The sequence below is a fragment of the Anolis sagrei genome, chromosome 2, assembly GCF_037176765.1.
Source record: "Anolis sagrei isolate rAnoSag1 chromosome 2, rAnoSag1.mat, whole genome shotgun sequence".
Taxonomy (NCBI): Eukaryota; Metazoa; Chordata; class Lepidosauria; order Squamata; family Dactyloidae; genus Anolis; species Anolis sagrei.
This window is the reverse complement of record NC_090022.1, coordinates 144,397,828-144,413,309: the sequence shown is the minus strand read 5'-3', so window position 1 is coordinate 144,413,309 and position 15,482 is coordinate 144,397,828. Positions and strand designations below refer to the sequence as shown.

The window sequence follows — 15,482 nt, the reverse complement described above, 5'->3', positions numbered from 1 at the left end:
TTTTGTATAGATGTTTGTTAGATGTTGTTTCTGTTGGTGTAAATGCATATGACCATTGGTCAGAGCATTAATTGATTGACTGATTGAGAAAAGGGACACTAACTGTGAGCAAATCTTTCTCTTAAATTGGCCTGTTCTTGGAGTGATGGGTCATGAAAGATCTCTTGAACTTGGAGTCAAATGCAAGGGTGTCCTAGATGGAGAATAGAGATTCCAGCTGAATTAGATCTGATCCCAAGTGGGTCACTTGTTTCACTCAAGGCCCTTCCTCAAAGCTATATAACCTAGGCCCCTTCTACACAGCTGAATAAAATCCCATATCTGCTTTGAGCTGGGATATATGGCAGTGTGGGCTCAAATAATCCAGTGCAAAGCAGATATTGTGGGATTTTCTGTCTTGATATTCTGGGATATAGGGCTGCATGGACGCCCCCCCCCCCCCAAGAGTATCAAGGCCGAAAATCCCACAGTATCTGCTTTGAACTGGGTTAATTGAGTCCACAGTCCCATATATTCCAATTCAAAGCAGAAAATGTGGGATTTTATTCAGCTGCGCAGAAGGGGTATCAGTGGAGGGAATTGATTACTCTAAGGCAAGACAGGCATAAGGCAATGCAACAGGGCTCCTGATATGTGAGAGAAATAGGTACACTGATTGGGAGGTGAAACAGGCAGAACGTATCATTACTTGAGGCAACTGCCCTCATAACTTTGAACATTCACTTCAGACAAAAATACTGATCTGCTTGTGTAGAGTAAGCTTTAAGGTGAGTTTGAGTGCTGGCTTAGATGTATAGGTATATCATAGCTATGTGTTTGATTAAATATCTCAGCTTTACACATACACACATGTTTTGCACACATGCTTGTGTATGTATCTGCATGTTTGTGTATACACACATACACACAAATGCATCTCTAGCATTTTAACTACTTACTGTTCTGTTATTGTTGACTGTGCAGTGATGACATGCACAGGAATTACTCTGAGACTACATCCATGGTGGGTCATCTCTGCAAGTCCAGTGGCCAGTTTTGGCCTCCCAGATCACACTAAAGGCTGCCCACACTTACATTCTTTTACCATTGTAATTATCCATAGTAATTAACTATAGGCCCTTCTAGACAGGCCTTATATCCCAGGTTTTCTGTTTATCCCAGATTATCTGGCAGTGTGGACTCATATAATCCAGTTTAAAGCAGAAAACCTGGGATCAGATCCTGGGATATAGGGCCTGTCTGGAAGGGCCTAAGTCATAAGATGCCAAAACAAAAACAGTAAGTAGTGACTTTACAAATTCAGTTCCAAAGTTTTGGTTATCTTCACACTGCTGGATGGGCAAGAGACCATGGATTGGAGAACCAATTCAAAACACAAATTGTAGTTAACAAAGATTCAACTTCTATTCAACTGAACTGAAAAAGTAGCTAATTTTCTCATAAAAGTGAACAGACTGCATGCATTGGTTAGGGTAAGCCATCACTTTAATTTGTTCCAGATTCTAAAAGTGGACAAAATAGATGCAACTCATTATAAATAACAACAAACCAGGAAAGATCACAGATGTGTGTGTGTGTCTGTGTGTGTATAAGAGAAAGAGACAGTCAGACAAGACAGCTTTTACAAAAAGACTTACAGATAGAGAGATAATTACTCCATCCATTCAACACAACAATTCCGAAAGAAGACAAATAAACTACTTATTCAGAAACTTGCTAAATACTCAGGACAAGAAGTAGTTTTTCTAAGAAAAGCAAGAAAGAAAAGAAAAGTACTGTACAAAAATGAATAGATTTTTCTTTTTACATCCTATTGAGGCACATGAATACAAACTTGGTTCTATTTTATATATACAGATTTACAGTATATTTTGGGGCTGGGGAGGGAAGGCAGGGCCAGAACAAAGAAGAACGAACAAATAAATGACCTTCAAAATATATAAAATTTGTGGCAAATAGCTGATCAAAGGTGGAAAAATGGAATCTGTACATAGTCAAGTTGAAGGCACAAATACTAAAACTATAATCATGCAAAACAATTTAAAAAACCTCAAACCCTTACTCATAGGTACAATTGGTGCAAAAAAGCAAAACTAATGGCTCTCACATTAAACGTTTACAGCAATTCTCAGTATATTTCAGTATTGAAATATACAGAAAGCTCAGTGTACATCCTGCCTTGTAGCATAGATTGAAGCAGCTATTTTTAACTCTCCTGCTCACTTCAAAAGACCAAAGTGATAATTTTACAAGGTGGGATTGAGCAATGATGAAGGAGCGTATCCTGATGAGGAAAGGTTGCAAAAATTCTCCCATTCTCCCTGCTGTGACTGTTTGTTAAAATGTTTGGTTGCTTGAATCATTCTTCTCCCATGTCTTGTTCATGTCTTTGCTAGAACCCAAGTGAAAAGGGTGGCACCATGTGCTCATCTGGATTGATGACTACTTTCACACCAGTGTCAACATCTAAAATAATTACCAAATCTTTGTTCGTCTTTACTCCTTCCCAACATTTGTTCTCTGTGTCCTGCAACCGATACAAACATTGGCTTTTGGTTGCCCAGTTTCTGACAAGTAATTAAAATCTAAAATTCACATTTTGAATTTTGCCCAAATGAGCCACTCATACCTAACATTTGTGTTATATTTGTAGTTTTTTATATATATACACTTTCTATATACTAGTGAAATGCATTTAAGTCTGCACCACTGTAGACAGGGAAACAGCAATGGGCTTGGTTTTGCTTATCTCCCTGCTGAGATGAATATTGTTCCCTGAGGTTCTCTCCCATTTGATATGATAATATAGAAATAGCTGCTATACTCCTATATTTCATTTTTTCAGGCACCACAGTTCTAGTGTCCCTATTTTTGGGAGTTGTCTAACTACCCTATTGCCTCCTTAACATTCATGTCAAACCAGAATCTGTCAGCTGATGGTTTTATTCATTTGCTCCAGTTTTTATTTCAAACTTTATAGCAGTGGTATCCAGCCACTGGTCCTCTGGGTGTTTTGACTTTAACTCCCAGAATTCCTGAGGATTGGACAAGCTGATCAGGGCTTCTCAGACTTAAAGTCCCAAATCCCTGGAGGAGCAAAGGGTAGACAACACTGCTTTAAAGTAACCATACAAGGTACTGAATCCTTTCCTCAAATAAGGTCAGGACCTTGGACAGCCCCTTTGAAATATGCAAGCCACCAGATCATGGAAAATGAAAAATGTAGTTGAGCTCATTGTTAATCCCTTTTTTCACAACTTGATGCTTGTAAATGAATCCGTAGACCTGGACTAAAAAGGCCGCATGTATGTGTAAGAATGAAGAGTGTGAAGTTGCCCTGGAGGATTTTAATTCAAGCAAGTGTGTCTTGTTTTCTCCCTCTTGCCCTTCCCTCTCCATTTTGGTAATGGCAGGAACAGAAAAAAATATTATTTCCAAATAAGGATAATCAGTTTTGAAACTGCATTTCTTGCTGAGGTTTACATGTGAATTATATTGAAATTGTCATTGTGGATTGGTTTACAAATCCAAATGAATGGGGAATACTCTTTGCCACTAAGTAAGTAAGTAAGTACCCTTTGCCACTATCCTGCTTCAGGTGGTTCACATGATATGTCAGAAAGAAGGATTTGATGACACGTATGTGGCAAAAAATTATCATCCCCCAATATGCTTTTTTCAAATAACAGAGGAATTACAAACTCATATAATTCCCTTACTTCACGATGACATTGTTAATATAACCAGACTGGTGGTAAAAATAATTTTCAAGAATTTTGCCAATTCAATACAATCTGAAGCAAGATAACAGAATCATTCAACAAACCTAGTGTGTGGTATATGAAGGATACTCAGCCAACAGCAGAAATCCTACCTAAGGCCACTTTGTGAATAAAGACACATACATATGTGCTATACTCTCCAATAGATTGGCTCCATGTTAAAGGGTTGGAAAATCCTTCTTACATCTCCCACTTCATCCGACTATTTATGTATACTGCTTTTAAAAATGGCTAGCTTATGAAAGCACCTAGATGACTCTACAGTTCCCTTACTGCTAGAAAAGTAAATAAGCCTCAATATTTTGGCTGGCATTTTGACTGATTTTTCCCTTTTTCTTGACCATGCTAGGCACAGATACGGATTTCTCACTATCCTGACACAAAGTAACATTTCATGAACTTGATTCACAGGGCAATCCTATGTATGTCTATTTAAAAGAAGCAATGTTTAGACAAGAACATTATCTGTATGGGGAAATTTGCTAAGGATGTTTTGAGATTTGCTCATCTTTATATATGTGAACAATGACCAAAGGAAGTAAAGTTCTTAGCTGGAAGAAGAAAAGGCTGAAAGGTGATCTATTTAATACTGTAGCTATGGTGGTATATGTACTTGTTGTGGTATATGTACTTAGCTGAGAGAAATCTGAATCTTTGTACTGCACGGCACATACTATACACCTGATGACTTCACTCATTGCTGATCCGAGTCCTTGACTTGGAAATTATATTTGGGGGGAATAGCTTGCAGAAATCTGAAAGCAGGTCAGATACTATTCCTTCAAAATGGCAGCCTCAAGGCAAAGGCACTAATTCAAAGAAGATGGTTAGTCACTAGACATATCACCCATGTTTGTATGCAACATCACTGGCACTGATAACTATACATAAAGCCAAAGGCATTGGCACATTACTTATGAAGGCCCATTTATTGATGATTGCACATAAATTTATTGGGCTGAGAATTCAAAGAAATCATCATTCAACACCTTCTAGTGCTCAGAGGAACTCTAACCCAATGTTGTCATCTTCAAATGTATTGGGCTACTACTCCCATGTTCCTTGTGGGCTTACAAGAGGGGAATGTTGGGAGTTGTAGTCAAGCATTTCAAAGAGTGCTAGGTAGCAGCAAGTTGCTCTAACCTAAGGTTCTGTACAACACATGCTAATCCAAACTATTTAAAATCTTTCTCCGCACAACCTTGGAAACCATGCCACAGTCCTCCAACACCAGTTAACTCTTGTGCTTAACACATTTCCCCTTCAGTTTTCCCCGATTTCTTGCCTCCTGCTTACCTTCTTCACTCTCTTCTCTCAACTTTCAACTTCTCTGCACTTTGCACATTACAACATGCCCAGTTCTTTCAGCTTATAAAGAACACATCTCATATTGTTAAAACTGTCATCAAATCAAACATAGATATTCATCCTACCTGCAGCCCTGTCAATGCAATCACCTACTTCATGAGTTAAAATCTAATCACTTGAAAAGTTGGGAGTATCCATCTTTACCTTTCCCAAAGAGTCATGAAGTGTTAGAACAAATTGTTCATGGAATGGAAAGTGAAAATAATGTCGACATATAATTTTATCCGCTCCAGAATGTTAACTGGGCCAAAGAGGTGACCGGTCAAAAGCCAACATAAACATTTAACACTTAGGCCTAAAATATAGTTGCTAGTCCCAATAACGTACACCCATTAAATCAATAAGAGCTTGGAAAGTCACACTGATGTGAGTTTCATTGATTCAGTGAGTCTATTCAGCACTACCAGCTGAATTCAGGCATTTCAGTCAAACAGTTTTTGTTGTCAACAGGAGGAAGAAGGTAAAAGTAGGATGAGAAAGAATTCTAGTCCATGTTAGTGATTTTTGTGAGTCTCCTGAACATCCTTGGAACAGTGCTGGAAAGGAACCTCCCTGTCTCTGTGATCAGAAATGAATGTGAGACCATGGACTCAAATGTCATCATATGCAAATTTAGATACAGAGTTGCTAGCAAACTAAGTTTAGAAAACATTAGTAATCTTACGGTTTTCACCCATTTACACAAAAACCCATCCCTGCTTATCCTAAACTCTGTTTACTTCTGCAACATAATTTAGACAAAGAAGGGATCCAAGAAGAGGGGATCCACCTCCTCCAGAGGATTTACCCCATATTGGTAAATAACTGAGAATAATTATTTGTAAATCTATAGCCAATCAACAGATATTACTGGAACATCTAGAATCACCTTATAAAAAGCCCTGATTTTTAAACCATTGTTTAAGGGCTTAACATTAATACTGAGTGAGTCAATTTTTATTTATTTTTGTAGCTTCAGTTCCTAGACTTAGAATAATTTGTACACGTCAAATTTAGTGCCTGTTTAAAGACAAGATATATTTTAACTTTGTACTGCAAGTTGTATTGCTGTTTTACACATTATGGAATTTTCTGCATGTGAACCGCAAATAGCAAATGGCATAAAACCTGCTTGGGATAACTTGTCTCTCCCTCTTACGAACACTAAACAAACATTTATGTGTCTGATTGTCGCATGCAACAAAACACATGCAACTTTCTTTGCCATTTCCTACATAGAAAGCAATTCCACATAGAATGTCGTGTGTATGTGAAGCAGCTTTTAATTGAAAAAGCAACATTTCAACCACTGAGGTTGTGGATTTATTCTTTCCTAGTGATTTCTCTGCTATAGTGAGCGTGTCTGATATATTTGACAACAACTTAAACAAACAGATGAGCAGGTTAGAAAGCAGTGGTTTAAAAACAATGGAAAAGAAAACATAGAAATAACCAGGGTGACTCAGTAAATGCTTTCAGATAGTAGTTGTGACTTCAGATTAGAAGCTACTTTTTTGAAGCTACACAGAGAACTTCGGTAGCTTTCTTTTTGAAGTCCAAAAATGCAGCGTTTCTAAGCTCTGCCAAAGATTACTATGCAGCCCGCATTGAGTGACCAAGTTTTTCCCAACTGATTGCCCACACTTGCAACCAATTCTCATATTTTGCTGTGACTTTCATTAAAAAATGAGCTATTGTGCTGAATAAATAATGTGGAGTGTAAACAAACATTTCTTCCAAAACTTCAGTGAAGAATTTTAAAATTTTGCTCTTAAATAAAGCACAGAATTGAGTTTAGCCCCAGGTCCCTGGGAAACTAGTTAAGGCAAACATCTGTACAATTGCTATTTTTCTTAATTATTGGATTGATAACAAATGCAAAACAGGTCATAAACCAGTGGAGGAACTTCTTCTGAGCACTGGGATGAAATGCTACAACCCCGTCACCATTTTTTGTAAAAACTCAAGCCTCAGCCTGTTGATTTCCTCTTGTGGAGAAGGGGGTACAGGACTTCTGGTGTGCAGCTTTTTAAGAGGGTATCCCAGCAGCCCTCTGTGTAGGTTCTACACTTTAATACAAGGTTGTCAAGATTGTAACAGTACAATGAGTGTCTTGTAGCCAAAGTCCGACTGCATTTCACACACCACTCAGTTCAAAACCAAATCTATGTCAACATAGTATTTCCTCATCCCAGTGCTTCAAGATGTGCTGAATTCACTTATCTAGAATCCACCATCCAGGCTACAAGTCTCCATTGGCCACAGTTGTTTTCCATTCTGGGACCTGAATTCTAGCCGATGGATTCTGACAGTTAGTAAGACAACATATCTGGAAGGCACAAGACTGGGGAAAGCTGTTCTAGCCATATTGCTTTTGTGACAGCTGATAAACATGAAGCCTAGAAAGATATGTCACAAACAGCTGTGCAACTCAGAAGTATGGTAGAACGTTTGCAAACTAGTAAATATATGTGCTTTTACACTCAATGTAAAAGTTTTGTGGCCACTTAGATCTTTTTTCACACTACACAGTTATAGCACTATGATTCCACTTTAAGTGTTGTGGCTGCATCCTGTGGAATCCTGGGAGGTTTTTTCGTTTGGTCAGTGGTGCCAAAGGAGCTCCCAGGTTGAGGACTGTAAATGTCCTTTCTTAAACTACCCTAAGATGTTGTTATAGCAGTTAAGGAGGGACCATAGCACTACAACTGCATGGTGTGAGAGTAATCCTATATATTAGGTATTTTAACAAAGCTTTTTATGGAAAGAAAGCAAAGGCATTTTTTAAAAAACAAAAGAATTTATCCAGATCTGTATTTTCCCCTTTTGCATCATACACATAGTAATTATGAAGAAACAGATATCATTGATCTTCCTGCTTGTTCAGCAGCAGATTGCCAGGAAAACAAAAGGAAATACCCCCAAACCAACATACCCAGCACCAGTGACTAAATCTGGATGTGGCAACACATCTCTGAGAAGATGAGGGAATCACTGCTGATAAAGAGGTGAACTTCAGCATGGTTTGTGGGGGAGAAGAGGAGAATTGGCACTAAATATGTATCCATTGTCTTTTATCCTTGCATCTCTAGAGGTAGTGTCATTTTTGTCCAGTATCTAAAACAGTGCAAATCCAGTTACATAGATATGTCATCAGCATACTGTAACAGTCTTTCCCTACCCCATCACAACACCTCCAAGTGGTGAAAGTGCATGAACCTGACCTAGCCAAAATATGATTCACAGACAAAATGTGACAAACATCATATAAACATGCCCTGTGCGTCCACACAAGGTTTTCTTTTTTCTATATATATAATATATATATATTTATAGGTTCATTTACAGTAGCAGAGTGATATTTGGGTCCCATGGCATCTCATCAGGTATGCAAATCTCTGCTGGTTTCCCTTTCTGACTCTAGATCTTCAGTTTTTGATCTCCAAGATGGATGGGTTGTGGTCAAGAATGGCTAGGATGATCTTGTCCATGTACTGGCGGAGTCTGTAGTTGATCTCCTCCTGTTCTTTAAGGGCTTCCATGAGCTGGAAAAAGGAAAAAGGGAGGCTTATATTAAAAGGTGGTCAAACCACCCCACCTTAATAAAAACAAACAAGCCAAAACCCCAGCTACACTTTTGACCTTCAGCAAGTGGACAAGATGGCAGAAACATAGTTTGCAGATCTCCAAGAAAGCTTCCTGCACTGAGCAGTAGGAGATGCAAACATATTAGTAATCTGGCCATTCTTAATGCATGGGACACTCCACATGTTGGCTACTACAAAATCAATGCTGTCAAAGCAAATTCAGCAGTGCTTGAATCTGTCAAAGCAAGCCCAGCAGTACTTAAAACTGGGCTTCAAAGTTTAGAGTTTACAATTACTCGTCTCCTTAACTTTTTGGAGGCTGGTCACTGAGATTTCTCTCTCTCTCTTTCCCCTTGCACTGCCAGTATGTTCATTTAATTAGCTGGAAAAGATTGCTGTTAAGCACTTTACCTCATCTCTGGAGGCAGAATCAATTTCTGCAGCCAACGACTGGGCTTTTGTCTGTGTTGCAAAAAGGTTCTTTGCTTCATAAAGACTGAGACTAAGAATCTGTCCATTCAGGTCATCGTTCTGGTCACGAAGCTTCTGATTCTCCTATAAGGAGAGGAAGGAGATGAGAAAGGAAGCATATTTCACATCTGACTAAATAGTGAACAATTCCCTTTTATAATACTAAAGGGGCTTTGTATGATTATGTCTTCTCTTAGGGGTACAGAAGAGCAAGTCTGATGCTCATAGGGTAATATGTAATATCATACAAAAGACTGCCTTTTGCAAAATAAAATGCTATACTGGGAGAACACCTTGCTAAGTGGAACTGGCAAAATCAACAATGAGTGCTACTTGTCTAAGGAAACCCTATGAAATGCATGGCATCACCATAAGCCAACAGATAACTTGAAAACATACATGATGAAAGTTAAACTGGTACAGCTATCAACTACGGTTCTCTTTAGGTACATGTCCTTAAAAAATTAGGGTTCTTCCAGAAGTGGCCATAGGTTAAATATAAGGAAAGTAGTACTTGCTATTCTCTACAGTTATTTGAAAATTTCCAGTATGAATATATTAACATGCAAAGTTTTGAATGTGTTTGGGTATAACATTTGTAACAGGTAACATGGGAGCATATTCTCCCATCTCCCAGAAAACCCCACCTCACTGCCTCTGTTGCTTTTTTTGTTTATCAATACCTTCTCTTGCAGCCAGCAGGAGATTCAAAAGTAATATCTAAGTTATGTTGACATCTGAATATATATAATATTTTAAAGACACAGGCACTATTTGAAAGCTTCTAACCATGAAGAAAAGGACATCAGTTTCTGAGGTAGGCAATATTATGTTGGACTCTAGCCAATGGTCATTCATACCCTGCTCCTGAAAAAAAGAGCTCCTCTGCTGCTTACTTACTCTGTACCCAGTAGGAACTCACCTGCTTTAGCCGCTTAATTTCATGCTCCATTTCCACTTCCCTTGCTCTTGCACTGAATTCGCTCAAACTGGAGGAAGAACTTCTCCCACGTCCAGACCGCTCACATTCGAGCTTATACAACTGCAGGTGTTCCAACTCCTTTCGCAAATCCTCAATAAGCTGTACAAAAAGGGAGATACAAAAGGCCATTGAAGCAAAACCTCAAAATCTGGGCCTTAAAGCCAATGGGACAGATTAAGGAAGATGAACGTGTCTGATAGAACCAGGACATCTTAATGAATCTAGTGAGGGGTTCCGAATTTCACAAACTTTTTCTACATGGATGCTCTATATGACTGAGGAACCTGGATATGTTGCAAAGGATTCTGGCAGATGCTCAGTTTGCACAAGGCACCAATAGGTGTTTTAAACTTCACCAAATCTACACGTGAAATGATGTGATGCCTAAATTCAGTTATCCTATCACCCAACCTGGTGCCCTCTTATTATAACTCCATCATTCTCAGCCACAGAGAATGTCTGTTTGTTTGTTTGTTTTTGTTTAAAATGTAATACAAATGTCTGGTTGCTGATGACACGATAGATAGATAAATAAATAAATAAATAAATAAGCAAGCCACAGATGGATGGTAGGTGCCGTAGTCCTCAACACCCTCTGGGAGGCAGCAAGCTGGAAAAGGTTGCCATAGAAAAGCTCTGAAATGTGTCCGCGATCAAGAATTATAGAAAAATAGAAAGCTAGCATGGCATAGTGGTTCGAGTGTTAAGACTATGATTCTGGAGACCAGGGCTCAATCCCCCACTCAGCCATCGAAATCCACTGGGTGACTTCTGGTAAGGCACAAATTCTCAACCCCAGAAAAACCAATTACAAGTTCACCTTAAACTTGTCATAAGTTGGAAATGACCTGGAGGTTTACAACAAGAAGAGACCAGAAGGCCTAGTTAAGCTCTCCCTATGCTAGTTCGGGAAATGTTTCAAGTTAATTTTGGCTCGGTTTGGATCACTCTCAAATAAACTTTTTATTCCAAGTATCAGTTCAGAACTGTGTTCTGGGGAGTATGTTTTCCACACACCATAATGTCAACATATACCATCATGGTTTCCATTGTTGCCTAAATATTATCTTTTGACAGGTTGGAAGGGCAGTGCAGAACTCGCCTAAAAGGCTAAGGAAAATCCCATTAGCATGCAGAGAAAGCAATTTAGTCTCATTTGTCAGTGGATGTGCAGGAATCCCTACCAATAGAAGGTTTTCTACTGCCAGAGTTATTGGCTAGCCAAAAGGGGGAAAGTAGTGATAAAGAAGGCTGTCTTTGATTTGGGGGGGGGGGGGGGGATGAATTCATTATGAGCTTTAATCTAAGATGCTGAATTTTAAGCAGTTCAGTATCTTGGATAGCCCTTTAAAGTTTATGCTAAAACCCACTGCAGAGTAACATCATTATCCTCCTTGATACTGCAACCATTAGTTATTGCTGTTTGCCAGTGAAGAAAGTGAAGGATAGGCTCTTCCAGGCTTAATTTGGATTTGGGCCTGAGCTTAGCCAAGTTAATTGAGGTTGGAGCCTAAAATAAACTCCAATTACATGCAGAGTGCATGCTGTGGAAGCAACTGGCATCTTCAGATAGTCCTGAGAAGGGTTGCCTCCCTATAACTTAGCTAAAACAAGATTTGACAAGCCAATAGAGACCAGTGAACAAAGGTTTTTATGTTCATATAACAATGAACTGGGCCCATTCCAAAATGAGCTGGAGACGAAAGGGTAGGTATTCACCTATCTTTAGAAAGTCAAGTTTTGCCTTCATTGCATTTCAGAGGAAACTTGTGTGTGTGGCTGTAATTTCATTTGTTTGTTAAGTTTGTATTTTACCATTCTACCAAATGGTGCTAAAATAGCTAAAACCAACAATACAGAGACACCAAGTTTGATTCTTAAAAGCAAACAACACCCAATTACAACAAATTAATAGATCTACAAGTCAATTCACAGGCCAACAAACCTATGGTCTGCCTAAATAAATACAACTCACTGAGAGCATCTACAAGAGTGGAAAGCAACTGGAACAGTAGAAAACAGAACCTTTCCAAAACAGCAATGTTTCACGATCTAACAAATGTTTCACAATCTCTCTATTCACAATTTGTAGACATTTCAATAAGCTCAGTTTGAGAAGTGTTGCCACTTCCTGACAACTCCTACTTCAAAATAGCACCAGGATGCATTTCTACTCAAGTTTTAAACAAATAATTTTTATTTCACTTTCACATCATGCCAAATATCTGTGTCACATGAAAATGTATGGTAATGTTCAGCCTGAGCTATAAAATCTTACTTTTTATAAGTAATAGTTTATAACAAAAAATAAATAAAGAAGACTCATCCACCTCCTGAGTAGCCTCCCTCTCCTTGTTAAATTCCAGCCTGTTCTGTCTCAGTTTGTCCATCATTCTTTTGTACAAATCCATTTCATCTCTGAGCCGCAGATTGGTGTCTTCCAATCGGTCTGACATTCGCTGCCTCTCCTGAAGAAAGAGAAAACACTGGTAAATTAAGAGCCCCTCAATAAACATTGGGGGGGGGGGGGGGATACTGCCCAGCCGCAAGGGTATAGGAAACATATGTCCTAATATGGTCTAGTATAAAATGAAAAATCATCGCTCTATCTTATAAAAAACTGTCACTGCATGGGTCCTTCCTGGCATACTCCTTGTTCCAGGGTTAGGAATTTGAGAGTGTGCTTCCTTCCACACTGTCTAGGAATGGATGGGGGATAGATAGGGAACTGTAGCAAAATGGCAAGGATTTCTAACTCTCAAGTGTTTAATCAAACTGCATACCCTGCTAAAAGCAAAAGAAACTGCAGGTTGCTGAGAATGTGGAGGAGACAACAGATTCAGAAGTATAGAAAAGGACCATGATCTCAACTGTAGTTTCTGAAATATCCTGAGTGGCATATGTCCATGGACAGGCTGCTTTTTTCAGATGACAACTCTCAGAAAACCACACCAAGCCAAAAACCCTGTGGTTCAAAAAGTGACTTTTCCATTGCAAGCCTGAAGCCTGCCCATCCTTTCCCAATTTCATGCCATTTTCTGCTGCAAAAAGCAACCGCCTACAGGCTATCATATCATCACAGCATCTGAGTGACAAGCCTGTCATGAAGTACTAAAAACTAAAACAGGGCAAGAGTCGATAAGGCCCCAACAAACTCCCCCTCAATTGTTAGCTCCATCTTCTGATTTGAATCAGTAAAAAAGATGTCACATGGCTGTTCTTTTTCTGCTATAAAGGCTGACCCTTCCCAGCCTGTGAAGGGAAAGCCTGCTCCAGCAGCTTGGAGACAGATCAAGGAGATTCTAAGGGGAGCATTCCCCACCAGCCAGGTACCCATCCCCTGTCCTCCAAGTGACAGAAGAAGTTGTAGCCACACTTCTGATTCTTGCTTTCGAACTATTCAGCAAACATAAGCTGTTGCTAGCAAATCCAGAATTATTTTTTCGGAGTGGCTATGGAGTACATTTATGTGCAAATCTTTACAAAACCTCTCCATGCAATGCCACAAATTTATGACCCTTCTCCCTTGGCTTGGAAGACCGTGATGTTTGAACACACAGCCTAATGGGCAAAAACCTTTTGAGAAGGACATTGATTTGGTCCATAGGCATGATTTAAATACAATCAGCACAATGGATAACACTGATCAACACACATTTTGGGGCCTCAAATATTAGTCCTGTTTCTGGTTATATTTGATCTGTTGCTTCCAAAAGTGGCATTAGTTTCTCCTATCAGCTTTAGTTTGTGAGATACATAAACATATGCTTTCTATCAGTAGCTATCTGCTCACTCAAAGAAAATCATGATACACATCTGAGAAACTAGAGCTCATGTGGGCTTTCCAATGCAATGTTCTGAATCCATGTTCCAAATAACCCCAGGAACAGGCTTAAAAACCAAGACACCAAGATTTTGTTGTTGTTGAGCTGAGTAATAAATAAGAGTCCCAGGCTCAAACCACAGGGTCTCATATAGACCCTTTAGAAACCTTAATTTTTAAAAAAACCTGACTTAACTATTGTTACAAATGGAAAGACAACATCCTGAACTCTAAAGAACCCCTTTTGCTAATTTGAACCTTGAAACATTAAATACAGATGAAACAATCAACCTGAGTAAAAGAAAATTATTTTGTCCCCACTAGCCCTGTACCGTTCCAAGCAGTTATCAAGTTCTCATTTTAATAAAAAGAATTGAAAAATGGAAAGCAAAACCAGAAATTGGCAATAATGTGAGATACTACGTAAAGTCTTAGTTAACTTATAGACCAGGTTTTTATACTCTGCACATTATATTCTCTTTTTTAAAAAATTGGAACAGAGGTAAATGACATAACTTTTTTTACAGGAGAAACAAACACACCAGAACCTGCAAATTTTGAATGAGATTATTCAAAGTCTTCAATTCACAGATTGACAGCCTGCACAAGAACCAACAAATCAATAATAGGTAGCACTCTACCATTCAACCAAAGAATCCTTCCATTGGTCCCTTTTATATTTACATCAGCACTGCAATAATGGACCACATAAACTGACCCAAAGAGCCCGCAAGCCCACCTTGAATTAAGTAATGAAGGGCTTGTGGCAATTAAAAGTGAGCATTGGCTTTGTGGATGTTATAGACTGGATTTAAAAGGGGGCCACACACCAAGCATTCAAGAGTCTTCTTACCTCATCTAGCTTCTCAGATTGTGATTTCAATCGTAAGACTGTAGTTTTGAGCTCACAGTTTTCCTCTTCAAGTTCCTGAACCCTTGGAAGTGAAGGAAAAAGAATAGTGAAAGATTGTACACAAAATTGTCCATCTGTATTGCCAGCATATAAAAGTGTTTCTCTCATGAGCTGGAAACAACATTAAACAAGATGGTGATGAAGAAACAGGTTCTCAAAAGTTTATGAAAGGCCAACACAACTTTGAAATACAGTTTCCTCCTTCAGAGGGAATCAGAAATCAACAAATCTACACTCTTAGATTGCCACTAAAGAGGAGGGATGTAATTCTTCACGACATTTCTTCTTAAAGGTAGCAGCAAGCAATGTCATTAGTTTTCTTCTCATTACAAGAAAGTCTTTGAAACCACAAAGTTTTCAAAGTCTATTTACAATTTGGGACTCATATGTGCAAAATTCATGTTACTGTTTTCTACTAAGTCGGGAAACTGAAGTCCAGCATGAGTTTCTGCATATGGAGAAGCCTTGATAGTTTCAAGACACTGGTTGCCTTAATGTTACTATAGCAAATAAATGGAGAAAGGGGAAGTTGCTGGGAAAGTACATATGTGAATTTAATCTATAATGACAAAGCAGC

General features: G+C 38.8%; 1 protein-coding gene across 4 annotated transcripts in view; it reads right to left on the bottom strand.

The window, feature by feature from the left end:
- Positions 1 to 1,467: 1,467 nt before the first annotated feature.
- The window catches only part of RAB11FIP4 (RAB11 family interacting protein 4), a 207,247-nt gene continuing 193,232 nt past the window's right edge, over positions 1,468 to 15,482 (bottom strand). For all 4 annotated transcript variants that reach the window (XM_060763967.2, XM_060763968.2, XM_060763969.2 and 1 more), the window contains 5 exons: positions 14,846 to 14,927; positions 12,500 to 12,637; positions 10,110 to 10,268; positions 9,128 to 9,271; positions 1,468 to 8,674 (listed from right to left, as the gene is read on the bottom strand). In XM_060763967.2, the coding sequence (XP_060619950.2) occupies positions 8,558 to 8,674; positions 9,128 to 9,271; positions 10,110 to 10,268; positions 12,500 to 12,637; positions 14,846 to 14,927 (640 nt within the window). In that variant the 3' untranslated portion in view covers positions 1,468 to 8,557. The remainder of the gene's footprint in view (positions 8,675 to 9,127; positions 9,272 to 10,109; positions 10,269 to 12,499; positions 12,638 to 14,845; positions 14,928 to 15,482) is intronic.